The sequence below is a fragment of the Scatophagus argus genome, chromosome 16 (assembly GCF_020382885.2).
Source record: "Scatophagus argus isolate fScaArg1 chromosome 16, fScaArg1.pri, whole genome shotgun sequence".
NCBI classification, from domain to species: Eukaryota; Metazoa; Chordata; class Actinopteri; family Scatophagidae; genus Scatophagus; species Scatophagus argus.
The window spans coordinates 21,867,608-21,893,463 of record NC_058508.1 but is presented as its reverse complement, the minus strand read 5'-3'; the positions used below and the strand labels follow the sequence as shown (position 1 = coordinate 21,893,463).

General features: G+C 46.0%; 3 protein-coding genes across 4 annotated transcripts; 2 read left to right on the top strand and 1 right to left on the bottom strand.

The window, feature by feature from the left end:
• The first annotated feature begins 226 nt into the window (after positions 1-226).
• taok2a (TAO kinase 2a) lies at positions 227-17,131 on the top strand. 2 transcript variants are annotated; one of them, XM_046414658.1, is made up of 20 exons: positions 227-765; positions 4,864-5,004; positions 7,332-7,403; positions 7,647-7,748; positions 8,080-8,125; positions 8,231-8,327; positions 8,489-8,602; positions 8,701-8,792; positions 8,872-8,965; positions 9,311-9,392; positions 9,470-9,640; positions 9,884-10,093; positions 10,177-10,305; positions 10,557-10,793; positions 10,874-11,002; positions 11,076-11,279; positions 11,548-11,787; positions 11,869-12,081; positions 12,351-12,533; positions 13,154-17,131. In XM_046414658.1, the coding sequence occupies exons 2-20, from the start codon at positions 4,873-4,875 to the stop codon at positions 14,054-14,056; spliced, it is 3,450 nt and encodes a 1,149-aa protein (XP_046270614.1). In that variant the 5' UTR covers positions 227-765; positions 4,864-4,872; the 3' UTR covers positions 14,057-17,131. The 2 variants fall into 2 exon arrangements, with proteins under 2 accessions (XP_046270614.1, XP_046270613.1); XM_046414657.1 differs by having other exon boundaries at positions 228-765; positions 11,869-12,090.
• A 1,614-nt stretch (positions 17,132-18,745) lies between these two features.
• Positions 18,746-21,176, bottom strand: dcp2 (decapping mRNA 2). Its single transcript, XM_046414659.1, has one exon. The coding sequence runs from the start codon at positions 20,822-20,824 to the stop codon at positions 19,706-19,708; it is 1,119 nt and encodes a 372-aa protein (XP_046270615.1). The 5' UTR covers positions 20,825-21,176; the 3' UTR covers positions 18,746-19,705.
• A 205-nt stretch (positions 21,177-21,381) lies between these two features.
• On the top strand, positions 21,382-25,406 carry cdipt (CDP-diacylglycerol--inositol 3-phosphatidyltransferase (phosphatidylinositol synthase)). The gene is made up of 6 exons (XM_046414201.1): positions 21,382-21,599; positions 21,906-22,040; positions 22,353-22,506; positions 22,805-22,886; positions 22,972-23,053; positions 23,157-25,406. Exons 1-6 carry the CDS (start codon positions 21,557-21,559, stop codon positions 23,297-23,299), a joined length of 639 nt encoding a protein of 212 aa, XP_046270157.1. The 5' UTR covers positions 21,382-21,556; the 3' UTR covers positions 23,300-25,406.
• Positions 25,407-25,856: the final 450 nt, after the last annotated feature.

Genomic DNA, 25,856 nt, shown 5'->3' with positions numbered 1-25,856 from the left:
TTTTGCTGTGAATGTGTTTCACGACAGCCGCCTGAAGGCTGAGAACGAGGCTCAAAGTACACAGACAATGTCTATTCAGTGCTTAAATGTGGTCAGCACAGGCGGAGTCTCGTAAAAATAATCATTAAATCAAGCCTTCGAGCCTTTGTACTAGATAATTAATATTATCTGGGTCGATTTATTTATACCCTTTTATTTGTGAAGCGGAAACCTCACAGGAAATAGAACAAATTATTTTCCGGTCAACATTTCAGTCCCGCCCCACCAGTCTGTGCCATCTTGTATTTAGCAAGAACAAAAACGGTCTGAGAAACAAGTCCAACCACAGGATGGGGCGCAGATATTCAGACGAATTTTAAGAGTAGATTTTAGAAAGTTTGGGTGTAACCGGACAATATGCTTGGAAGTGGGCCGCGGCGGAAAAGCATCAGCCACACCCCGTAGAATAGCTAATGTTAACGTTAGCTTGTGAGCTATCAAAGCTAAGCTAGCCAATTAGCTAAGGCTAGTAACATAGTAACGTAGGAGAGACAACTGTCGGGCTTAAAGTTCATCTTTGAGCTAGGCTCGGGTAGCAGTGTAATTTTGAAACCCTTAATTTATTTCGCTGCTGCTCTGAAATCGGGGGGACTTTCGTGGAAATGGAAAGCGACGCGTCCTGCTGATTATATGCTGAGAGGAGACCCGGGCTATGAGGATAGAGACTCACTAGCTTGGCTGCTAACCGTTGTTTTTCGTTCCAGAGCGGAACCACAATAAGCCGCGGTAAGTCATGCTAAGTAATGTTAGCTATTCCTGGGATTTCAAACTTGGATCCGGGGACGCCCAGTGGTCTTTCATGTGTTTCAGAGACCTTCAGTATAACAAGAAATGCAGTTAATCGTTAATTCAGTTCATAGTAATGTGCCATTTTCATTGGATTTTATTCAGTTATCATACTTACGCTATTTTTTCTGCATACCGATCAGACATTTATTAAAGACAACCTAGTGAGATTTGGGGAAGACAAAGCGACTTCCTGTGAGTTTTTGGGACTGAGATTATCGACCAGTGTCCTGTGGTTTTAGGACGGTTGTAGCACAGGGGTCTGTCGATCGCCCCTGCGAGAACCCAGCAAGGATAACATTAGCAAACGTTGCTGCTGTCATGAAGAGTTAGCTTTGCCCTCAGCAACATTTATCTGCTTTTGCTAATGCGTTAATAAAATGAGACATTAAATAACCGTGGCATAGATTTTTACGTTACAGCAAGTTGGATCGAAGTAAGTTACATCCTAGATTTCGTTCTGTAACTTTAATCATGACTATTAAAATTTCAGCCTGGTTCAAATCTGATCAGTTTAGCTGCTAACGGACATGATGTAACAGGCCGGCCAAAATATTTACTGCCAGCTGAAAAACACACATTTCTGTTGATAAGGTATTTATTAAGGTCGGATGGAGGCCATCTGTGGTGCTGCAACCACCAAATAAAACTTATTTTATAGCCGAGGTTTCCATTTTGGGCCAGAGGTTGATGTAATGGTTATGTAAACCTAAAATCAAAGCCACACGTATTGAGAGTCTCATTTCATTTTTGTCTGAACAACTTTGGAGAGATTCAGTGTTCTATAAAGACAATGTCGGTCAACTTGGCATTGAAACACTGAAAAGTGTTCAGTTTTCACTTTGTATGCTCCCTTAGCCACGAGTAACTTGCAAATTAAAGTATTGTAGTAACAGTTTCAGTAGAGGTGCAGTTTGCTGATGAACCATACTGATGTGACAGTATAAACTTAGTAAATGTTGGACCCCGCCCAGTGAGACCTCTCTGCCTGTGTTCCTTTTAGTGAGAACTCACATTCATTTAGTTTTCGGAGCTGTTTGTTATTGATGCTAATAAATGCACGTATACCTGCTTTGTGTGAATGTTGGGCATTCAGATCCTCAGTTATGCAAAACTGTTTCCAAGTCAGGCCTGAGTTCAACCATGTGATCGTGGTCCTTCAGCACCACTGACGCACCAAGTTTCTCGTCAGTTGTTATGTTTAACAACTGTCTAGACCTCCGTCTCTCTTTTTCCCTTCCGTATTATTTCGTGTCTCGCGTTGCCTTCAAATATAACTTAATTGAACTTGTGTAAGTTTTTTTTCCCCACATAGGAAATTGAGGAAACTTGCCTCCCCAGTGTTGTGTGCCTGAATTTGTGAGAATAGCCCTGCCCTGTGTCTTGGAAAATGACAAAAATAGTTACCACAAAACAGCCTCTCAATTCAGAAATGGTGAATGGGTTGGTGTTTTTTGTATTTCAGCATGAATCTCAGAATCAGAAAATGGTGAATAACAGTGTGACAAACCTCAGTGGTGTGTGGTGTGTACAATCGAATCCCAATCCATGAACAAACTTCCACTCGTTCCAGAGTAAAACAGTAATGGGTTCTTTTTATGGACTCTTTAACACAGGTAACTTGACCCTCGTTGAAGGCCACAATCATATTCATGGTGCACAACATTTTTATTGTGAAAATGTACAGTGATAGAACACGTGAAAAGTGAATACAGGCCTGATAAACGTCCCTGCCAGTAACATCACTGTTACACAGTAAAGCCTTTAGGCCATTAGGATGCCCCATTTCTCTGTCTAATCTGTAAAAACTTGCCGTTGATTGTGTACACAAATGCATTTCTTTCTTTCGCATGTTTTTGAGTGGTTGTTTTTCTCCTGACTGGAGATGGTAGCTGCAGGCGTCTGCTTCTGATTGAACACCATCGGGCCACTCAGTGACACATAATGTATGATTGGAAATTAGTTCACTGCGCTCTGAAGGAATGTTGGTTTGGGAGGGTGGGGGAGTGTCTTCGTCTAGCACGTTTACAGAGCTTTAAAGGAACAAGCCTTGCAGTCGTCCTTTAAACAGGGACCCCGAGGCCGTGTCCTCATGCATTCACCAAATCACAGAGGCCTGGTTATGTTGCGGGCTCTCCTCAGGCCTCCAGCTGACACTCAAGGATGAGCAGCTACATTTACCCCATTATAAATGAATTGTCATTGATGTGGGCTTAGTGTGCAGGCTGAGATTACACTGAGGGCTGATTTAGTCAGATGATTTGACTGAAGCTCAGCTTGGCTCATCATGGTGGATTTATTTATACCCATCTTTGATTGGAGTTGGATGGTGTTGATGATGTACAATAATTAAATGTATATAAATATTCTGTATTTTTCAATTTTTAAAATGTCTTTGCCCCTTTGCTGGGCTGTTTTTATTATTGAGTTTTTTGGGGTCAAAAAAGGACATCTTCCCTTAGAATGAACTGAAATGAGCAGTTAGTTGATCAACAGACAGTTAATCTGCAGTTTTGATTATTGTTCTTGTAATTTTTCATCAATTATGGCAAATTTGGAAATTGGAAGACCCCATTTCGGGTTCCGGGAAATTATAATCACAGTGACAGTGTTTTCTGGCCTTTTAGGGAAAAGATTAATTGATGAAATAATCATCTGATGAGTGAACACGTAATACTGTGAGTTGGCTTTTCGACTGCTCCACGTTCAGCACATTGGAAATCATTACACTGACACTGTGAAGTCAGGCTGCTGGTCTTTATGAGACCACAATATCTTTTATCAGAACGTAAGCCTTTTTTCCTGACAGTCTCATGACGGCCTTCATGGTTGAGGCATTAAATGGAAGACAGAGGGGAGTTTTTCCTCATGGTTCTTCCTCACCCTGAAGTCAGCTGATGTGACTCTGACTGTACTGTGTCAGGAGAAGCCAACATTCACATCTTACATGGAAACAACACGAAGTCAGAGGTCACGTGTGAAGCTGAAACAAATAATGGAAAGTGATGGGCAACAGTCACCCAGTCGACTCAGCAACCCAAACTGAACAGTTAAATCTGTTCATGTTGAAGTGCACTTCGTGAAAAGCAGCTGCCATTTTGTCTCGTCTCCCCCACATCGGGACTTGCTCTCTGTTTATAACTCATTCTCTCCAGTTTTTCAGGGTTTTCACAGTTTGACATCCTCCATCTCCTTTCACTGTTGAACATGTTCATGTCACAACTTGTCGGACGGTTATTGTCCCAGATAGATCATCTGTGGGAGATACAGGCTGGTTTCTGTCACCACAGGCGTGAAGAAACTGTGATAACTCCAACCGTTAACGCCAAACAGACAGTCATGACATTCCTGAAATACTGCAGAATTTTTGTGGAAATGAACTGCAGTTTTTGAATATCAGGGAAGCTGATAGAATCGCTGCACACAAGGGAATTTTGCAAATGGGTCACTTTACAACAAAGAGAATGCATTTTCCACCGTGTTTACCCCATTAATTAGATGGTTTTCTGCCCAACTGAAGTGGAAAACAGACGCTTCACATCCTTCAAAAACAAAACGGACACACAGTCCATGATCCAAATTTAAACCAAAGGGAAGTTCCTTCAGCAAAATTCAAGACAGAATCATTAGAACGTGCTGTGATCGCATGTCTTTTAATACATGAAATGTAAATGATTCTGATGCTTGTAAAGGATTGTTGCAATGATGTGATGTTCTCATGTTTCTCCTTTGGTCTAACCAGCTGTTCAAAGTCAAAGCGATTCCATTAATTATGATCTGAAACAACAAATCCTCACACTTCAGAATGTGGGACCTTTGATATTTTAGCTTGAACAAATAATAAGTGATCACCTTCTGTTGATCAACTAATTGACTCACCTGCAAAGAATAGAAAAGTTACATTTGCAATGAACTGTATAATAGGAATTCTGTTATAGTGATTAACAGTAGTGGTGATCTGTTTGAGAGATTTTGTCGCTGAGGCCTGGATGGTGTGGTCCTCCCCGTACTAACCCCTGCTCTCCGCCTGCTCTCCAGGCCCTGGCCATGCCCTCGAGTGCACGGGCGGGCAATCTGAAGGACCCAGAGGTGGCAGATCTCTTCTGCAAAGATGACCCAGAGAAGCTGTTCGCTGACCTCCGTGAGATCGGCCACGGCAGCTTCGGTGCCGTTTACTTTGTGAGTATGACAAAATGACAGTATATATATTTTTTCGTACACACACTGAATTTTTCCTCTGCATTTAACTCGTCTTTGGTTGAACGCATATGCAGCACCCAGCAGATTACATGCAGTGAAACACAGGAGCAGTGGGCTGCCATGTCAGGCACCCGAGGAGCAAATTGGGGGTTAAATGCCTTGCTCAAGGCTGGTTAATAGAGGGGGGTGAACATTTTTCTCATTAATCACTCCACCACACTCAAATTTTTCCTGTTTGTCCGGTGGGGGAATCGAACTGGCGGCCCTCCACCGGTTCTCCAGCCTGTAGGCCACGATTGCCCCCTGATGTCGAGTCAGTCTGTTGGTTTGATTCGTGGTTCTGTGCCTTCCTGTTCAGCTTCTCCTCTTTGGGATAGTGTGACTGAGATGCAGCCTGATAATCAGACTGAATGTCCTTGTTTTCACTTCTTGTTCATGGCTGGAACTCCCTGTTTGAAAGTGAAGTGAGACGTCAGTCATCATGTTGTTGCAGTGTGCGGACAAGAGAGCACATGTTTCACACAGTTCTAATATTGGAAAGTTGGTGTGGATATTTTTTCACATTTAAACACACTTTAGGGGATGTAATTGAGTTTCTCCAGCCGTGTCTGATCTCTCTCGTGAATAAAGCTGCACAGCCATGCAAGAAGATGAGTTTTATAGCTTTACTCATACATTAAGTGGTCGCCTGTTCTCCAGCCAGCAGAACCAGCAGCCATCCATGTGCACAATAATCTGCTTGTTTATTGTTAGATTTCTGTTTTGTGTGCAGTTATAAAGCAACCAGACGCTGTGTGTGGTTTTCCTGCTGCCCAGGGCTCAGACTGTGGAAGAAAATCAAATTATTTAAATCTTTATCTGAGCCGAATACCCCTCAGACATTCTCAGGAGGCCTGAGTAGTGTTACAATGTGTGGATTCCTCTAAAGGACAGAAAATGTGTCCTCTCTGAGTCTTATCATGAATAAGGAAACTGTGAATCTGAATGTTTCCCTGCCTGATTAGGAAAACAGTGGGAAGACAATGTGTGTGTGTGCACAAAGCTGTGCATCTCATTTTACCTTTCTTCTCGAGGCTGAGTGGTAGACGAACACCTCCACAGTGTTCTCACCGAATGTCTGATTTACTGATGATCCTTAAAAGGCCATCAGAGATGTGCTACGAAAATAGATGATGTGCATCACTTTGTGTCAGTTTAGCAAGAGCTCTGCTGATTTATACAGTGTGTTTGTCACAGAGGCTCCTAGACTGACCTTAAAGGACTACATAACAGCAGCCAGAGCTGCACTCACCTGGCTGCTGATTGTTTTGTGTTTTTAGTGATCCTTCTCAGCAGTATGATGAGTCGTGCAGTTGTTTCCAGTCCGGGGCGGAGCTGACTTCATGAGCCCTCACCTGGTGTCTCGCTGAGGATTGATCCCTTTGAGGGATTACGTGCTTCCAACAGATTTGAAAAAAGCGTTGAATATTTTATTAAAAAATGAATGATATCATCTGGTTGTCAGATGGATCACTGGGAATATTTTTGTTCTCAGGTCACTTAACATTTCAGATTATTCTCGTGGCACCACCAAGTGGAGTTTTGCAGTGCGTTCAAAGCAGAACTGGGAGAATGAAGGTGCTGATGTGATGCTGCCTTCGTTGTGCTGTAACACATGAACGCTGGGCATCTCGGTCATTAACGTGCATTAAAGTAATGGGGCTGCAGGCGGCTTTCTCCAAGAAGCTGATTTCTTAAAGATAATGTGAACAAATGTCTGTAGTGAGGGTTGGGATTAGAGGAACCGGATTTCTCCAGGAGAACATGAACACGTGTACACGCCTCTAATCTACATATGACATGTATGTGTGTGCAGGACAAACACGGACGCAGCTGACTGAAGTGACAGTTCAGTACATGTACAGGTTTCAGGCCTTTTGAACTCTCACACACATTAGCCTCTAGAACAGGACCTGGACCTGGACCAAGGTATTCAGTTTTCAATGCTGGGATTCAGTGTTGATTAGTTATTACTTTTCTCTTTCATTGACGTTCCTCTTGCTCACAGCGTGAACGTCAAGCTTTGGACGATAAAGCAAAGACAAAATGACAAAGACCTCAACTGTGCCCCCCATGAATACAGAATGGTCCACTTCTGTCCCACCTGTCCCCATCGTCAGCCCGGTGGCACACACAGGAAATCAGGAGGTGGCGCCCCAGACCGACAGCATCAGTGTGGACCTCCTCCTCTGAGGAGCCCAGCAGGCTGTCAGGGTTTAAAGGGTTGAAATTCATAAACTGACAGTTGTGATTCTGCCATTCAACAGGCCCGAGATGTGCGCAACAATGAGGTGGTGGCCATTAAGAAAATGTCCTACAGCGGCAAGCAGACAAACGAGGTAACAAACTAGAAAGAGACGACTCATTTTAAACCTTCCCGCACTTTCCCTTCACTCACTCTCTGAGAATCTTTTGGATTTTCTCAGTTGGACGATGAATTTGTCAGAATCTCATTTGTTGATTTTTGTTTTTTTATTGCTGTTTCTGACAAACAGCATGTTAAGTGCTGACTGATTAAATTCTGTCTGTCTCTGAAACGTGCTGAAAAACACACTCACCGAGTGTTTTGTGTTCATGTGCAGAAATGGCAGGACATCATCAAAGAGGTGAAGTTCCTGCAGAAACTTCGTCACCCAAACACGATCGAGTATCGAGGATGTTACCTGAAGGAGCACACGGCGTGGGTACGTGTGGTCACCTTTCTGCTGTTAACTTCACTGACTAAATATAATCAGCGTTATTCTGAAGGGGACCGTTCTGCATTATGAGTATATTTACTTTTTATACTTTAAGTATATTTATATGCTGATGTTGTTGTGCTTGAATGCAGAGTACTTGTACTTCAGTATTTGTACACTGTGGTGTTACCACTTTTACTGATGTAAAAAGACCCAAGTGTGTCTGTCTACATCTGTGTTTCTTATTGCAGTAATAGAAATACCAATGTAAAGTGCGTGTGTGTGTGTGTGCGTGCGTGCGTGCGCGTGTGTGTGTGTGTGTCCCTCCCTCCCTCAGCTGGTTATGGAGTACTGCCTCGGCTCGGCCTCAGACCTCCTCGAAGGTTAGCTTAACTCTCAGCACTTTGTCTCTTTCACTTACTGAGATGTGATTGTTCATCATCGGTCTCTGGCGGTTTGTGACTCTTCTTCTGCTCTCTTCATCGCAGTTCACAAAAAGCCACTCCAGGAAATCGAAATAGCTGCTATTACCCATGGTGCACTGCAGGGATTAGCGTATCTTCACTCTCACAATATGATTCACAGGTAAAAACTCACATTGTCAGCAGAGTTGATGTTCTCATCAGGTCTCCCAGAGCCCCAAGTCGCTGTTAACCTGACAACAGCATGCGAATGTTTAAAAATCCTACACGTGGAATCTTAATGTGCCTACAGCAGTCAGGCTAATGTCTGCCGATCTTCTGCAGGGACGTGAAGGCAGGAAACATCCTGCTGACGGAACCCGGGCAGGTCAAACTTGGAGACTTCGGTTCTGCTTCAATCGTGGCTCCAGCCAATTCCTTTGTTGGGACTCCCTACTGGTGAGTGCTCACACAAACCCTGCTGGAGTAATCTAATCTAATCTAATCTAACGAATCTCTTAACTGCTTCTTATCATCTGCTGCTGCGTCTTTGTTAGGATGGCTCCAGAGGTGATCCTGGCTATGGACGAGGGCCAGTATGACGGCAAGGTGGACGTCTGGTCGCTGGGCATCACCTGCATAGAGCTGGGTAGAAACCTGCAGTCTGACTCTGCTGCATATGAATTCACATGACACAAACGGCCTTTAACACTGTGCTTTTTCCACAGCCGAGAGGAAGCCCCCACTGTTCAACATGAATGCTATGAGTGCCTTATATCACATCGCTCAGAATGAAAGCCCCGTCCTTCAGTCCAACCACTGGTGAGTCTTTTAGCTCAACAGGGAGACAGAACTGCCTGAAGATGAACTTCAGTGTGTCATAATCAAATTTAATGTCTTTGTAAATTGTTTCATTATCTTGTGTGTCTGTTTTGTTCCGAGTGACTCCATGAATAAACTTTAGTCCAGTGTGACAATGAGACATTAAAGTTGAGACTGAGAGAAAACAGTATGTGATAGTGTTTGAATGAATTCTTATCGTGGGACAGTGGACTTTGAAAAGCTGAATATCAGTGCTGTTTGTTACTCTGAGAGGATTTTCTCCTGTTATTCCTTCTCTCTGAGTGACTTTGTCACATAAACTAATGTGATCTCATCTCTCTGCAGGTCGGACTCTTTCCGCAACTTTGTGGACTCTTGCCTACAGAAGATTCCCCAGGACCGACCTACCTCGGACGTCCTGCTCAATGTGAGAACTCTGTTCACACACACACACAAGCCTCCTCTGCAGAGTCGTTGTGCTTATTTGTCGTTTCCGTCCTGCAGCATCGGTTCTTGTGCCGAGAGCGTCCACTGACGGTGATCATGGACCTGATTGCACGAACAAAGGATGCAGTACGGGAGCTGGACAACCTGCAGTACCGCAAGATGAAGAAGATCCTCTTCCAGGAGACCCAGCAGAACGGCCCCGCGTCTGAAGGAGGCGAGGATGAGGAGGTGAGGATCACGGAGAGGGAAAGGTGAAGTTTGTGTCTGAGCAGAGGGAGGGGAAATGAAGGGAGGATGGAAAGGAGGAGTGGAGAACGAGGACACCAGGACACCGGGCCTTTTTCAGTCTGTGTGGTGTGAATGTATGAAGACAGCACCACACAGACAAAGACAAATGAATCAGTATTATTATATCGGTGTGCTTAATGTTAGTGTTCACACTGAGCTAAATCCAGTTTGTGTCTTCGTCAGGAGGTGGAGCAGTACCTGCTCCGGACGGGCACCGTCAACAGCATGGAGAGCTCTCAGTCGGTGCCCAGCATGTCCATCTCGGCCAGTTCTCAGAGCAGCTCGGTCAACAGTCTGGCCGATGCGTCTGATGACAGTAGCAGTGAGATGGCCATGATGCAGGAGGGCGAGCACACCGTTACCTCCAACAGCTCCATCATCCACCGGCCCACGGTACGTGATCGGAGACATCTGGCTTCGTGCACAGTCCTGTCTCTTAAAGAGACGTTTGCTCAGTGTCTCATTGTCCTCCTCAGGGTCAGGATAACATCTATGATGATCCTTACCAACCAGAGCTGGACCAACCACAGGCTCCCTCAGCTGGACGCCGTCGAGCCTACTATCGCAACCGTGACCACTTCGCCACCATCCGAACCGCCTCTTTGGTAAGTTTACTCTGTAAAGTGTCGTCTACTCACAACTTGTAGTGAGGTGTGTGCCGTCAGCTCAGAGCGCATACACACGTTCATAATCTGCATCTAAACCCCAGTCCAGTCTGGTCTGGGTGATGTGACCTTTTCAAAACAGAGCCAGACAGTTCAGCTGCAGATCTCACGCAGTTAACATGGATGGATAACGTCTGTAAGACAGCAGCGGTAGGATGTTTGACAGACACATCTGCTGTCCTCCTCTCCAGGTGACCCGTCAGATCCAGGAACACGAGCAGGGCTCGGCGCTGCGAGAGCAGATGTCGGGCTACAAGCGTATGAGGCGGCAGCACCAGAAGCAGCTGATGGGGCTGGAGAACAAGCTGAAGGCGGAGATGGACGAGCACCAGCTGAAACTGGACAAAGAGCTGGAAAACCAGAGGAACAGCTTCTCCACTGAGGCTGACAAGCTGATGAAGAAGCACCAGGCCATCCTGGAGAAAGAGGTCCAACTTCAGACTGTTCACACCAGAACACTGTTTGTCTGTGCAGCGCTCAACACTAACAGCTTTGTGTTCTCCTGCAGACCAAAGCAGCTCTGGCAGAAGAGAAGAAGTTCCAGCAGCACATACTGGGCCAGCAGAAGAAGGAACTGACCAGTTTGCTGGACTCGCAGAAACGCCAGTACCGCCAGCGCAAGGAGCAGCTGAAAGAGGTGACGGCCGACTCCAGAACACACTCATCACAAGCTTGATGCACTTTTTCACTCGTTCCTCTCTTCTGAGCAGGAGCTGAACGAGAACCAGTCAACACCGAAGCGGGAGAAGCAGGAGTGGTTGATCCGTCAGAAGGAGTGTCTGCAGCAGATGCAGGCGGAGGAGGAGGCCAGCCTGCTCAGGAGGCAGAGGCAGTACTACGAGCTGCAGTGTCGCCAGTACAAGAGGAAGATGCTATTGGCTCGCCACAACCTGGAGCAGGACCTGCTCAGAGAGGTACGCCAGTTCACAGTGCACAGTCAGGATCCCCTGTAAACATGGCCAAGAATCTCTCCATTTCCATCATGCATGCGTAGTATTTCATTAAGGATTAAGATTCTTATCTTAAAGATAAAAGTTCTTTTGTGGCACAAACTCCTGATCTGCCATGTTGACAACAACATACAACTTCATTTTATCTGATTCTGTTTGTGAAAAACCTCAACAGATAATTTGAACCAAATCTTTCTGTCTCTTCCGCTTCCTGCCGGGTGTCCGCTTCCAGGACCTGAACAAGAAGCAGACTCAGAAGGACCTGGAGTGCGCCATGCTGCTGCGGCACCACGAGTCCACCCAGGAGCTGGAGTTCAGGCAGCTGAGCTCAGTGCAGCGAACTCGGGCCGAACTGATCCGAACGCAACATCAGACCGAGCTGACCAACCAGATGGAGTACAACAAGCGTCGGGAGCAAGAGCTTCGACAGAAACACGCCATGGAGGTCCGGCAGCAGCCCAAGAGCCTCAAGGTATGAAGGAGAGCCGACTGTGATCGAAGCATTTAACATCCACCGCAGTTTGGCATTACATCATCTGATTACTGTTTTCAGTCCAAAGAGCTGCAGATCAAGCGTCAGTTCCAAGAGACCTGTAAGATCCAGACCCGTCAGTACAAGGCCCTGAGGAATCACCTGCTGGAGAGCACTCCCAAATCTGACCACAAGGCCGTCCTCAAACGTCTCAAAGAGGAACAAACACGTAAGCTGGCCATCCTGGCCGAGCAGTACGACCACTCCATCAACGACATGCTGTCCACACAGGCTGTGAGTAAGGCAAGGAAACCTCCGCGCACCTCAACACACACACACACACACACACACACACACAGCAGCAGGGACGAGCGTCTGGTGTGCGATCAGCAGCAGCGTCCTACACACAGTAATCACAGGGTTAAGTTGAAAAATAAGCAGCAGGTTAATTAACAATGGAGGGAATTGTTTGTTAAGAGTCTAGTTGACCGCAAACAGACTGAACTGATGTAGTTTTCATTCATTCATGTGTCTCTGATGCTCGTCCCGGTTTGTCCCCGCAGCTGCGGCTCGATGAGACCCAGGAGGCCGAGTACCAGGTGCTGCGCATGCAGCTGCAGCAGGAGCTGGAGCTGCTCAACGCCTACCAGAGCAAGATCAAGATCCACACAGACACTCAGCACGAGCGAGAGGTGAAGGACCTGGAGCAGAGGGTGTCCATCCGCCGGGCGCTGCTGGAGCAGAGGGTATGAACACACACACAGCTCCTAATTTATGTGCTGCTGGACCTTTTGTGAGGTTTGATGAGCCGTGACCTGAGCTGAACCAGGTTCTGCCTCACGTTTTCACTGCCGGAAGTTTCAAATTTACATTAATGACGCCATTGGACCAACGTGCATCGTTATGGCATGTGAGGACAGATGACGGTGAAACCAGCAGAGCCGATGACTTTGTCCCTCAGTGTCTTTCAATGAATAGTTTCATGTGGTTGTTTTTTATGGACCCACAGCTTCATACCAACAACATGTTATACACAAACAGCATTAAAAGTTAAGTTGCAGTTGCTTGACCAGTCAGCCGACGGCGCTGCTGCCGCCGACCTGAGAGTTCCTCAGCTTGGGTTTGGTGTCACCTCGTGAGCAGAGCCAACTATTGATTTTCCTTCTTGAATATTCTGCTGATTATTTATAGAAATCGTGAAATGGGCTCGTTAAAATTTCTTAAAAAGAGTTTGCTTTCACCTGACAAAGAAAAACATGAAATGGTCACGTTTGGATCCAGAGGTTGAATAAACGGTTAGCAGCGTAGCAGAGATGTTTTGTTTGCTGTGGAGTCCAGCACTAACCGTCTGCGTGTCTGCTGTCAGATCGAGGAGGAGATGCTGTCTCTGCAGAACGAACGCTCGGAGCGAATCCGGACTTTGCTTGAGCGTCAGGCCCACGAGATCGAGGCCTTCGACTCGGAGAGCATGCGTCTGGGCTTCAGCAACATGGCGCTGACCGGCATCCCGGCCGAGGCCTTCAACCAGGGCTACCCGACCCCCAGCCCATCCTCGGGCTCCAGCGGTTGGCCGTCCCGGCCCGTCCCCCGCTCGGGCAGCCACTGGAGCCACAGTATCCAGAACTCGGTGGCGACTCCGTCCTGGCGCAGTCAGAACCACAGCGGAGGAGGCTTCAGCCGGGCCGAGTCCATCACCTCCTCCCACGGCCTCGGCAGGGACAGCGAGATGCACAAGAGCGGCAGGGGCCATTCCTCCTCGTCCTCCACCTCATCGTCCTCCGCCCACCATCACCAGCAGCACTACCTCCCTCAGCACTACCAACACCATCAAAGCACGCCGCAGCTGTACCGCGAGAGCCACGAGCGCGACAGCAGGGAGCGCGAGCGGGCCAGGGAGTGGGGGGGAGGAGGGGGACACTACTCCCACCACTCCCACCACTCCCAGAGCCACCACCACCACCATCACCACCTCTCCTCCCACGCATCCTCCCAGTCTCTGGCTCTGCTGCCTCCCCCACCACCACCTCCTCCCATCTCCCTCTCCTCCTCCCCTCCATCATCTGCCTCCTCCTCTTCATCGTCACAGGGAGGCTACGGGGGCGGGGGCCTGAGCGTCAGGGGCCCCAGTCTGATGGCCCTCAGGAACAGCCCCCAGCCTCTGAGGAGGACGGCCTCCGGGGGTCCGGGCGGGGGCAGCGAGGGAGGTCTCAGCCGGAGCACGTCGGTCACTTCTCACATCTCTAACGGCTCCCATCTGTCCTACTCGTGAAGGCCGCCGGGTGTGGCGTTCTGCTTCTGTACGGGAAACAAATCGGGCTGCAGACAGCAGAAGCGGAACCAGGCCCGCAGTGGCGTGTTTTTAGCATGTTTTAAGAGGCTTCATAGAGCTGCAGCAAGGTAAATTGGTTAAAAGTGTAAATTTTAAGATCTCCTTTCCTGAAGGGTGCAGGGACGTTAAACCGAGGCACAAAGAAGAGAAAGAGAGGACGCTGCTCAGGTGAGTGAGCGGCAGAAAGCCCCGAGCGTTAAGAGGATCACTGCTAACGAAACACAAGCAGAAACCGAGCCGTGTGCTGCAAAATGAACGAGTGGAGCCTTTGAGGTCGAGTCCGTTCATCCTGCAGCACACTCAATCCATTGCACAGTATTGACTTTGTGATCAGACGGGAGGCGCCTGTAGGACCCGTTTGGGACCTTCGCCGTTAAAATCGAGCCAACGTCCGAGTTTAATTTGATGGGTTTTTTTTTTGTTTGTTTGCGTTGAGCTGAGCGACGGCTGTGGAGCTTCCTCTTGGCTAGCGGTGCTTTAAAACCACTGTAACTTTGTAAATAACGGCGAACTGTAAACCCAGTTTTTTGATTCGTAAGTGTTTCATATGTTGAGCGGCGGCAGGGGAAGGTTTCTTCAAAACACATTTCTTTTATTTGTAGTGATAAGATTCTGTACATGACGGTTAAACAAACACTGCCATCTCTTTGTTGGGCCGACCCAAGACAACTCGACCACTGCCCTTTAAGTCTTCTTGAAGGAGCAGTCCGACATTTTGACAGGCGAGCGGGTTCGTTTGGACTGGCGTCAGAAAATTGTTGATCAGCTTGTTGTCTGGGTGTTGAGAACAGAAGAAGCTCTGAGCAGGAAGGAAGCTGTCGCATGCTGACGTCCCGTCCTCTTCATCACCTCCGAGAAAACCCAGGCTGCACTGACGCCTAAAATCCTGCACCAAAGTTTTCTACATTTTCTGTTGATGGATGAACTGAGAGGACTGGAGCGTCTGTTTAATCAGTCACTGCCTCCTCCTCAGTCACGGTGCTTCCTGTCCTGTTTTGTCTCGTTTGTGTTTTGCATAGTTTTTGGTCATTTTGATGATGTTTATCAAAAAGAAAGACATCATCAGGAGGAGAAAAGGAGTTTGTGAAGGCGCCTCACTGAAGTTCATTTTAAACTGGATTTTATTAAGCCACAGGACTCACCTAAAGGTGAAAGTTTTAAACATTTTAAAAGTATATTTTTCTTTTTCTGCAGGTTCGGTGTTTTCACACTTACCTGAATCCACAGTTGAATTCACAGTTGATTGATTTATTTTCTGGGTTTTATTAATTAGATGCAGTTTGGAAGAACACTAGAAACACTGTGACACAGTCGTTAACCAGGTGCGTCGAAATCCTGCGAGAAGTTGGACATGAATTGAATGGGACATAATATTTGTAATTACGAGCCGCCCGTGAGGGAGTGTGGAGCCCAGTAAGTTGGGGACAACGGAGACATCTGTGTGAACGATGGGCCGTCAACATTTGTGTCTCAGTTTCTGAATTGTTACAGCCTGAGTTATGAAGGAATTAGTTTCCTTGTTAGAAGTAATTTATCAACATATGCAACGGTAGAAAAACTCTGGCAACGTACTGCACAGCTTTTCTGTTCTGAACACCCCGATGAGGCGCCAGTGATGTCACCTGATTCCAGTTAAAGCAGCCAGTAAGAAAATGTCGGACTGCTCCTTTAAAGAGATGCTGCCACAGAGAGTTTCTGAGTGAGCTGAGCACTAAGTGTGTGTGTTCGTGTGTGTGCCTGTGTGTGTGCGTGCGTGCGTGCGTGCGTGCACGGGTGCGCAGCTTGCCTCCACATCCTCCTGTTTGCTCACAGTTCGGTCTGCATCTGTAGATAAGATGTACATGTTACAGTACAAATGAGTTCGGCTCAGTGCGTGGGACTTGTGTACAGACGGCATTTGTATGGACAACATGCACACTACCTATTTATGTAAATGTAAGATACCTGTGTAAATGTGGCAGGTATGCTGAAGATTGTTCACTGTCCAAACACTTTTGACTTGCATTGTACTTAGTAGTGTACATAAAAGCACTAACTTTGAGACTGTGTTAGAGTAATAATAATGATTATTTTGTCATGTGAGTCATACCCGTTTGTACTAGATTCAAACAAATAGATGCTATCATTATTATTACCTCTACTGCAGTTGGAATATTTATGTTGTATGCTAATTTTTAAATTGTAATTGCCAATTTTGACCACTAGGTGGGGAATAAGCGCAATGTTACTGTGATAGAGCTATAAAAAGAATTTAAAAAAAAAAAGAATTGAGGAGGACAAAAGGACTACCTTTCCCAGCATTCCTGTCGAGGTCTCAGGGAAGGAGTCCACAGTTGTGGGCAGGGCTGCGTTCTACTTTTTACTTGTTTTTTGGGTTTTTGTTCTTTTTATTTTGAGCCAGTATTAGAAGGTTCGGCGTTGAGTCGAGCAGACGTACACGACGTGTTTCCAGATACTTTCACTACATTTGGTGCCATGTTTTTGTTTTTTTTAATTTGTATTTTATGTTTGACACTCGTTATTCGCTGTGCACAAGACTTCCCCAAACACACTGTAACCTGCAAGGTATGGAGGCCCAGAGTGATCAATATTAAATCTTTTTTCTTTTTTTTTTCAAAAAAAAAAAAAAAAAGACTTAAAGGAGTAAAAAGTCATATGAAGAAATTGTGTAAAATATATAAATAATCCAAAAAGTTCTGGAATTTATTTTTAAACTCATTATAAAATGTAATTTTATCAGATGTCATCAAGCCCCCCCCAAAAAGAGGACATTTTACATTAATCAACAGTCAGATTTAAAAAATGCATAGAAACGGTGAAATAACATTTAAAAACATTCGATATTTGTTTCACACAACTTCTTCATGACTGATTATCCTGTTAGGTTCTTGATGTTGACCACAGACCTCCACCCTGTCTTCAAACACCTCCTCATTTTATTTTGCACAGTCCGAATGGGTAGAAAAAAAATCATCTGGTCACTTCCTGCGGTGGCGTCCCGTCACGTGACCCTCCGCCGCTGCTGCAGGAAGCTGACCTCCGTGTGATCTGATGCTGTTTGTCATGTCTACCTCATTTGCACTGATCGTAAAAGAATGTTTGGGTGGGAAAACCAATCGTGCATATTTCTGGTATGCAGACTTTGGCTAAAAGTTTTAGTTTCTTTCCCGTATTTTTGTGCAAATGTTGATGAGAGATGTTGAATTTAGAGCAGGAGGGGACAGGAAAGACTTTGTTCAGTCAGAGAATTTTTTAAAATTTCCCCTCGGCTGACTCATCTTTACGGGACACGCTGGACTTTAATCCCACGCGGAGACGCTAAAGACGCTCTGCTGGGCGAATGCAAGTCGCCCAACATGTTGCGCTGATTTGTGTGGGCGGAAACGTTTGGCGGGAACCTGCTGACAGCGGGTGGATGAACTCTTCTCCCCTCCTCAGCAACCTCAAGAACCGTGAGATTTCATTTTGCCAACTTTGTTTTCTGTTGAAAATGCATAAGAGTTTCAGTGCTGACCATTCCTGCGCCATGTTTTTGCCAATGAAATGACAGACGAACAGACGTGGGTCAGTCCTGTCAGTCCTGTCAGTCCTGACTGTGAGCAGTTTACTGACCAACCAACCTTCCAGTTTAGGAAAATGTTCAGTTACAAACAGAAGTGGTCAGAAAATCAGTTTTCATAGTTTCATAGTTAATTGCTTATTTTTCAAACCCAACTTTTACAAATTTTCTGATTGCAGCTTCTCATGTGACAAATTTCAGTTTTTCTCTGTTTGATATCACAATAAGCAGAATATTTTAGGTTTGGGACATTTGAAGACGTCCCCTGAAGTTTTCCCTGATATGTTTTAGTGAATTTAATACATTTAAAAAAAAAAAAAAAAGCCAGTCAATCGATCAGGGCTGCTGTTGTTTTACTGATTTACTTAAAGTTTTCAAAATTCAGTTCAACATAAAACAGAGAAAACTAATAAATTCTTATAATTTGAAAAGCTGGAAAGTTACTAAACATTACAACGTTAGTAGTTTCTGAGTAGTTTGTTATTTCTCATCCAGGTATTTCAGCTGCAAGTCAGCTGTCCCGGTGCTGCGTTCAGGAGCAGAAACTGACCTTTGACCAGTCTGTTCTGTGGTGTGTTCAAGGACAGAGTGACAGTTTAAATCCTTACAGCACATTTCATCCACAAATAATAAAAAAGATGTGATTATTGGTCTCTTCTGCTGCAGTTTGTCTGAGACTTGATGGCAAACAAGCAAATTTCCCAGAATGCTGTTCTGTTATTCCTGTTTTTCCATGTGGGTCCATGCGTTTCCTGGTGCAGTTTTAAACATTTCTGTGAGGAAAATCCTTCGTCCCCCCTGAGAGACACATACGTCCCCCCCAGCTGTCCTGGCAGCAGGTTCATCAGCAGCTGCGGTGATGAGTCGGCGGATGTTGTGAGGACACGTGGACGAGCTTCAGTTTTTACAGCAGGATGTTAAAAAGTTTAAAATGTTTGGAGGAGCTGAGAGACAAGTTGTACAGAAACGTAACGAAATAATTTTGGAGAAATAAAGGAACAAAAAGAGAAGCGTTGGTTTGTCTTCATTGACATGTTCACACATAAAACTGATTACTGAAAATTAACAGATGAGTGAAAAAAAGACTTTATTGATATTCACATTTTAATTCGAAACACTTGAAGCCAAAGGACAAGTTGAGACGAACAACCGAGAACCCAGAACGTGTTTGTTGTCCAGCTTCTGTAATTCATCAGCCTTAACAGACAGTGCATCATTTTTTGTCTTTATGTTTATGCAGTTGTTTGTCTACAAATACATGAATAATTAAATCTTAAAAAAACACCAAAGAACCTGTCAGCAACAAATGAGAAGAAATCTCACATCCACAGTTGGTCTGCAAGGTCTCACACCAAACGACGACTACTGCATAACCGAGACGGAGGACTTGTGGTGTGAGAAATCCTGACAGGAAGTTCAACATGTGAACCTGCAGTCCGCGCGACAGAACAGCCACGAATTACAAAGCTGCTGAAAAACACACGAGTTGTTTAACAACAACAACGTGTGGACGCCTGAACTTGAAACATTTTCAGCCTGGTAAACAACTTAAATGTGAAACTGAATTATTGTCATGATGCAGTGATGATGCACTCTGACGATTATTTTTCATTTTATAATTTCAATTTTATTTTGTAATTAAAATTTCCTGGCCTTTACTGGAGATTTTTAAATTTTAATTTATTGATTTCACTTTAATATTGGCAGCCACAAGCTTCCGTACCAAACTTGAACCCTCCTGAATAAAATCTTTAAGTCAGTAACACAGCGAACACACACAACATGATGTGACAGCATCCGGTCAGGAGAATGAAAGACAAAGTTCCCACCTGTTAAAATCAATACATAAATGAAAACCGACATGATCCACTGACATCACACAGCCTCACGTGTGTTTTAAGGTCTGAAGCAAGCGAGGCCCGTGAAGCTCACATGATGCGTTCAATGAAAAACAGATTGTAAATGTGTCGAAGCTGAGCCTGGACTGCAGGACTCCACAGTCTGATGCTGTGACGGCCAGCTGGACTTCATCAGAAGTCGAAACACTTCATGATGGCGTCTCGGTCAAACTTGAAGTTGAGGAAAGTCTTGGAGGACAGCAGGTGGAGCTGGACCGCCTGCTGGTCTCTCTCAAAGCTGTCCTGAAGTCGTCTGGGTTGGATCTTTTTGTCCTCTTTGGTTTTCACCTGCTGGCTGCCGTCATTGGCTCCTTTCTTCACGTGCGGTGAGTCCTGGCCTTTCCTCTCGCCCCCCCGCTGGTTCAGCTCGTACTGAGTCTTCTGCTGTTTGTGCTTCGTCCAGCCGTCTGCTCCAGGCGCGTCAAGGCGGCGGGACTTGGACCGAGCGACGTCTGAGGGTTTGCACGGAGCGTTTGCGAAGTCCTCGTCGCTGTCTGTTGACTCGCCTTTCAGCCTGCTGATCCACTCCCGCAGCGGTCTGATGAAGGGGATGGCCATGAAAAACCTGTTGGGGGCGAGTCCCAGTTTAGACTTTGGGGTCATGTCGTTCCTGTGACACGGCAGCTTCTCCACAGAGAACCACTCGATGTTCCGGATCTCCTTCCTCGTCTTGGGGTTGAACTTGGTGTCCTTCGACACTCCTGGGATGATGTAGAGCCGCACCAGCTGGTCGGTGATCTTCTGCTCTATGTACACGTCTTTGCAGATGCGGTTCTTGATGTCAAAGCCCGTCTCCTCCAGCACCTCACGGACCGCACAGTCATGAGGAGCTTCGTCCTCGTTTACCTTCCCCTTCGGGAAGCCCCAGCCGGACTTGGCGAGGTAGCCTTGAACAAGCAGCGCGTTTTCTAGAGATTCGTCCAGAATGATGGCTCCATAGGTGGGTACACCCATCTTGTACTCCTTCCACTGCTCGAGGACCTTCTGCACGTCCTCTCCATGAGGCAACAGAAACGGGCAGTGATGGAAGACAGCTTTGGCGAAGTCTCTTATCCCGCAGTGAGGAGCTCCCGGTGTGTTCTGCACGCAGAAGTCCAGGTAGAACCAGTGGGCCAGCTCGATCTGGAAGCACACCCGGATGGCGTTGTCCCTCTCCTCGCTGGGGATGTGCAGGATGAAGCGGCTGCAGAGGTCGTCCAGCACGCCGGAGGGGATCTCCACACGTTTAGTTTCCATGCTGGCTGAAATCATCCCCTCAGAGCGGCGCTACATCCACATCTCCAGCCCGCCGGATCCCGAGCTTCACATCAGCAACACAAAAGTTTTCGAAATCAACAAAGAACTATTTTCCTCTTCCGGATGGCGCGCTGCACGATGGGAACTGCATCCTATGACATCACAGCCCAACAAGAGCTGCGCCTGCGCTGTGCTTGTTGCTGTCGTAATCAGAGACTCTAATAATCAAGTTGGACAGAAAGAGTAAACCGTTTTTTTTCTTTTAAAATAAAAGCAGAAGTTGACTTTTACTGTGGAGAATAGACAACAGCTGGGGCAGTATTCAGATCCTTTACTCAGTAAAAGTACCACACTGTGAAAAATACGGTTACGGCTGAAAACCCTACTTTGAAAACGTTCCTTAAGTAAAAGTATGTAAGTGTAATCAGGAAATGTACTTTAAGTATTCAAAGTAAAAGTGAATGCTAACTAAAACAAGACTGTTAAAAAAGCTATGTTGTTTTGCTTTAAATAAAACTTACTGAAATTGTTCAGCGTCTACCAGACACGCTTTAAATCAATCAAAAGTAACGCTTTTATTATGAAACAGATTCACCGGAAGTAGCGCTCTTGTTTTTGACAAAAGTTGTTTTGAGGAAGTCGACGCTGTTGTGTAGTGAGGTTATCCTTCAGACGCGACTTCATTCAGCCGGGCAGCTGAAAGGAAAAGACAACTCGTGTCCGCCAAAAACACCTCATAACCCCAAGATGGCGCAGGAAAATATCTTCTTCTTCGTTCCCAATTTGATCGGTGAGTTTTTGCCGTCTCAGCCAACATGTAGCTAGTTAGCTTAGCATCAGCCAACATGCAGGCGATGCTGCGTACCAAACCGCATTCATAAAAGTGTCAAATGTAGTAAATAAGCGAAACATAATGCAAACCATCTTCCTGCCTATTTTTAAATCTGTTTTACTTTTTCACCCATTTATACGTTTCTTTATTTTTTCTGTGTTTAGTGTGATATTTTGGACATTACGGCCTCTAAAATCCTGAAAATGAATTTATTTTTAACAAAGGTGAACGAATAAGTGTCCAGCTGTGACTCTGTACCTGCAGGTTACGCCCGTATTGTCCTGGCCCTGCTGTCCTTCTACCTGATGCCCTGCTGTCCGTGGCCTGCTGTCTTCTGCTACCTGCTCAGCGCCCTGCTGGACTCCTTCGACGGCCACGCGGCCCGCGCGCTCAATCAGTGTGCGTGGAATTTGTCTCCTGCTTTCAGTAGCTCTCAGTGTCACACACAGAATTACGTACAGGACCGGACGCCCAGCTCGGCCTGCCTCAGTGGGGACGGGATTGGGAGTGTGTGTCTGCTAAAAGGAAAAACAAAATAACGAATATAAATGTTTACATTCTGCTTAGCGTTTTCACGTCTGAACCCAAAGGCTGCGCTGCTGTGTTTCTGTACGAGGAGGACGTGCTGACTCAGCACAGAAACACATCTGCATCTCAAGTGTCTTCCAGATGTTCCTCTGACTGTCTGCGTCCGCTCTCGTCGTCTTGCAGCCACCAAGTTTGGCGCCATGTTGGACATGCTGACGGATCGCTGTGCCACCATGTGTCTGCTGGTCAACCTGTCCCTGCTGTACCCGTCCTACACCTTCCTGTTCCAGCTCAGCATGTGTCTGGACATCGCCAGCCACTGGCTGCACCTGCACAGGTACGTCATCCCTTCCCCCACGGGCATCGAACCCTCTGAGCGTCAGCCTCAACAGTCTCCTCTGAGAAAGTCGCAGCTTGTGTTGTGTCCACAAATGTTTTCATGCTTCATCAGTCACTCTTTAAAATGTCTAAAATAACGGTGAAACTCCTCAGCTTCCCAAAGCCCAAAGTGATGTCTTTTAAATCAAAACCCAAAGGCTGCTGGAACCAGCAAACGTTTGTCTTAAATACTTTGATTACCAAAATAATTGGCAGCTAAATCTCTTTGGGTCTCTCATCTCCTCTGCTGCTCTCAGCTCAACAGTTAAAGGATCAGCGAGTCACAAGACCATCGACCTGTCCGGTAACCCGGTCCTCCGAGTCTACTACACGTCCAAGGCGAGGAGCACGCACACACACGGTGACACACACACACTCTGCCACACATTAAAGACTGATGGCTGAAGGTGTTTGTCTCCTGCAGTCGGTGCTGTTCGTGATGTGTGCTGGGAACGAGCTCTTCTTCTGTCTGCTCTACGTTTTCCATCACATCGAGGAACCTGCAGGTAAGACGTTCCATGCCATGAAGAAGACGCCGCAGAGCGTTTCAGAGCGTTTCAGAGCAGAGTGACGAGGTGTGTGTGTTGACCCGCTGTGTGTCCGCTGCAGCTTGGCTCTACTGGCTGCAGGGCCTCTGTGGGATCATCTGCCTGCTCAAGTCCGGCATCAGCCTCCTGCACCTCGTCACCGCCTCGCAGAACATGGCCGCCCTCGACGCCGCCGAGCGGGAGAGCAGCAGGAAGTCGCAGTGAGAGAGAGCATCGACAGCAAAAACGCCGTGATTTTATTTCTGTTTGTTTTGAAGGGTAACTGTTCACTTTGTGCCCTCAAATCAGAAGTGAAACGCAGCGAGGCCACTTCAGTTTCATCACACGACATCAGGAAGCAACACGCACGTTTTATGACCAACGGTGACGACATTAAAATTCCAAATTCCAAAGGTGGATGACGACTTTCTGCAGACGATTTCAGCACTTTGCACGTTTCAGATTCCTTTCAGAAGCGCACGGCGTTGGCACATGACGACTAAAAAAAGCACACGTGCTGTGACGTGAGACGTTTAGATCTCACACGTCAGTCCGTGTTTTCACGTTCATTTCTGCCCGCAGTTTGTCGCTTTCATGTTTTATCACATTTGAGTCACGGGTTTGGGTTTCGTCCGTTTGTGCGACATTAAAATATTTTCACTCAGTGGCGTCAGACGGACAAACCGGACTTCATGTTAATGTGGCTTTACAGTCAGGAGTTTCTTCACTGAGATCAGAGGAAACGTCTGCTTTTTATCAGACATTAGTGAGGAGGCCAAAGCGCCCGCTGATAACGAGGACGTCCTCCATGTCTGATCGCAGCCGTTTGACTTTGATTACAGCTTCAGTGATAAAATTCCAGTCTGGCTCGAACCTTTCAGGGTCTTTTTGGACCCGTTAAGGTCCAGTCCAGACACTGTGTACACGTAGAAACCATCTTGACTTCAGTCTGATCTTGGTGAACTCTGGCTGGTGAAGCAGAAGAACCACCTTCAGACCTGCAGTCAGATGGATTCATTTGTTCTTTCAGACAGACTGGACTTTTACGTGAGACCGCAGTGTAACGAAGACACAAACTGCAGCTGGAAGCGTTAACGACCGTCGCCTCGTGTTCTTCGTTCATTCGAAGTGAAGCTGCGGAGTTTAGTGTTCACACTGAGCGCCTGTGAAAGGGATCTGTAGGGCCCAGAAAACGTTTCCATCAATCAGGCTAACATGAATAAAGTCTGGGAATGTGAAGCCAGATTTCTCCTCGATGGGCCTTGAAGATCTAGTGTGTAGGACTTAGCGGCATCTGGTGGTGAGGAGTCAGATTGCAACCAGCTGTAGTCGTTGAAAACATGGAAGTCGCCGTTTGGTTTGTCCCATCTGGGCTGCTGACTCGGCCTGAGGGCCTGATCCCCGTGTGGATACAGAAGTCTCATTCTTAGTTTTAGGTGGTTGAACATATAGAAAATGTTATTCTGGGTGTTTTATTCCTGCATCGTACACACTGGAGCTTTAAGGCCCTGAGCTGATGAAAGCGGAACAGAAAGTCGTATCAGAACTGATCCTGATCCTGATCCTGTAGCCTCATGTTGCACATTCAAACAAACCGTATTTGGAAACATGGCAGCTGTTGTTGTGTCTCCTGCCGTTTCAGAACTGTAAGCGTGAAATCCACCTTAATTTTATTCCTAATTTGTTTTGTTTAAGCGTTCATTTGTAGTTTACGACGCAGACCAAAAGCTGAAGCTTTCGTTCAGTTTCACACGACATCCATTTCCTGTTGTAGAACAAATGTGTTTTGCTTTTAGAAAGCCGTTTGACTGCAGAGCACCTGTGGGGACTGGGACAGTTTAAATATTCCTTTTGCTGTTGTTATTGTTGAGTTTTTTTAAAGGTTCCTGTGTATATTTCGGTGTTGAAACTGATCAGTTAGTGCTCGTTTGACTTTTATGATGCTTTTCTTGTTTTGTGGTAGAAGGGACGACTTTCCTTTGGGTTCTGCTGTACTCATAAGGTTGTGAGTTTACCTCATGTGAAGAGCACCGAGTGTGACGCTTTGTGCTTCTGCGTGGTGCATGTTAAAGTCACTGACAACACGTATGTGCTGCTTATGGGCTGCTGGGGTGTTTCAATGCAGAAAGTACTGAAAAGACAAAAGTCGCCTCTTGTTTTTACTAGAATGTATTATTGAAAAATCTAAATATATATCGACAGTAATGCCAAGTCCAATGTTGTATTTAAAAGACATCACTTTCACTTGTTGTACTTAATATATTTGATGGGTATTTTGTTTAGAGTGCAAGTGTTTAAATGCAGCTGTGAAATAAAGAAAATGAAAACCAAATTTTTATTCAGAGTCTCTTTTCAAAATAAAGGCCTTTAGGCTTTTCTCTCAGGTGCGCCACCTGAGCTGACTGAATGTAAAGTCGGTGTGTGCAGCATCAAAACTAAATGACTTTTCCCCACATCATTTATTTATTTACTATCCCCTCAAGCTTTTTCAGGTTTGTAGTCAGTTTGGGAAATGATAACGAAGTCCCAAGTGATGTAAAATTGTGTATTTTTTTAAATCAAAAATGTAAAACATCCCACACCAAATACACACACTTAAGTCTTCCGTGGATGGATGGAAAACTCTGGCCTTGAATATCAAGTGAAGTGCTTCATGTCTCAGAGACAAAAATGCTTTTATGTTCCTGCTGCTCTGCTGTCCTGAATGTGAATTCTTCTCTTAGGGTTTCCTAAATGTCCCCGCTGATGGAAACCGTCTGATTGTCATAATCAGACTGTTTGT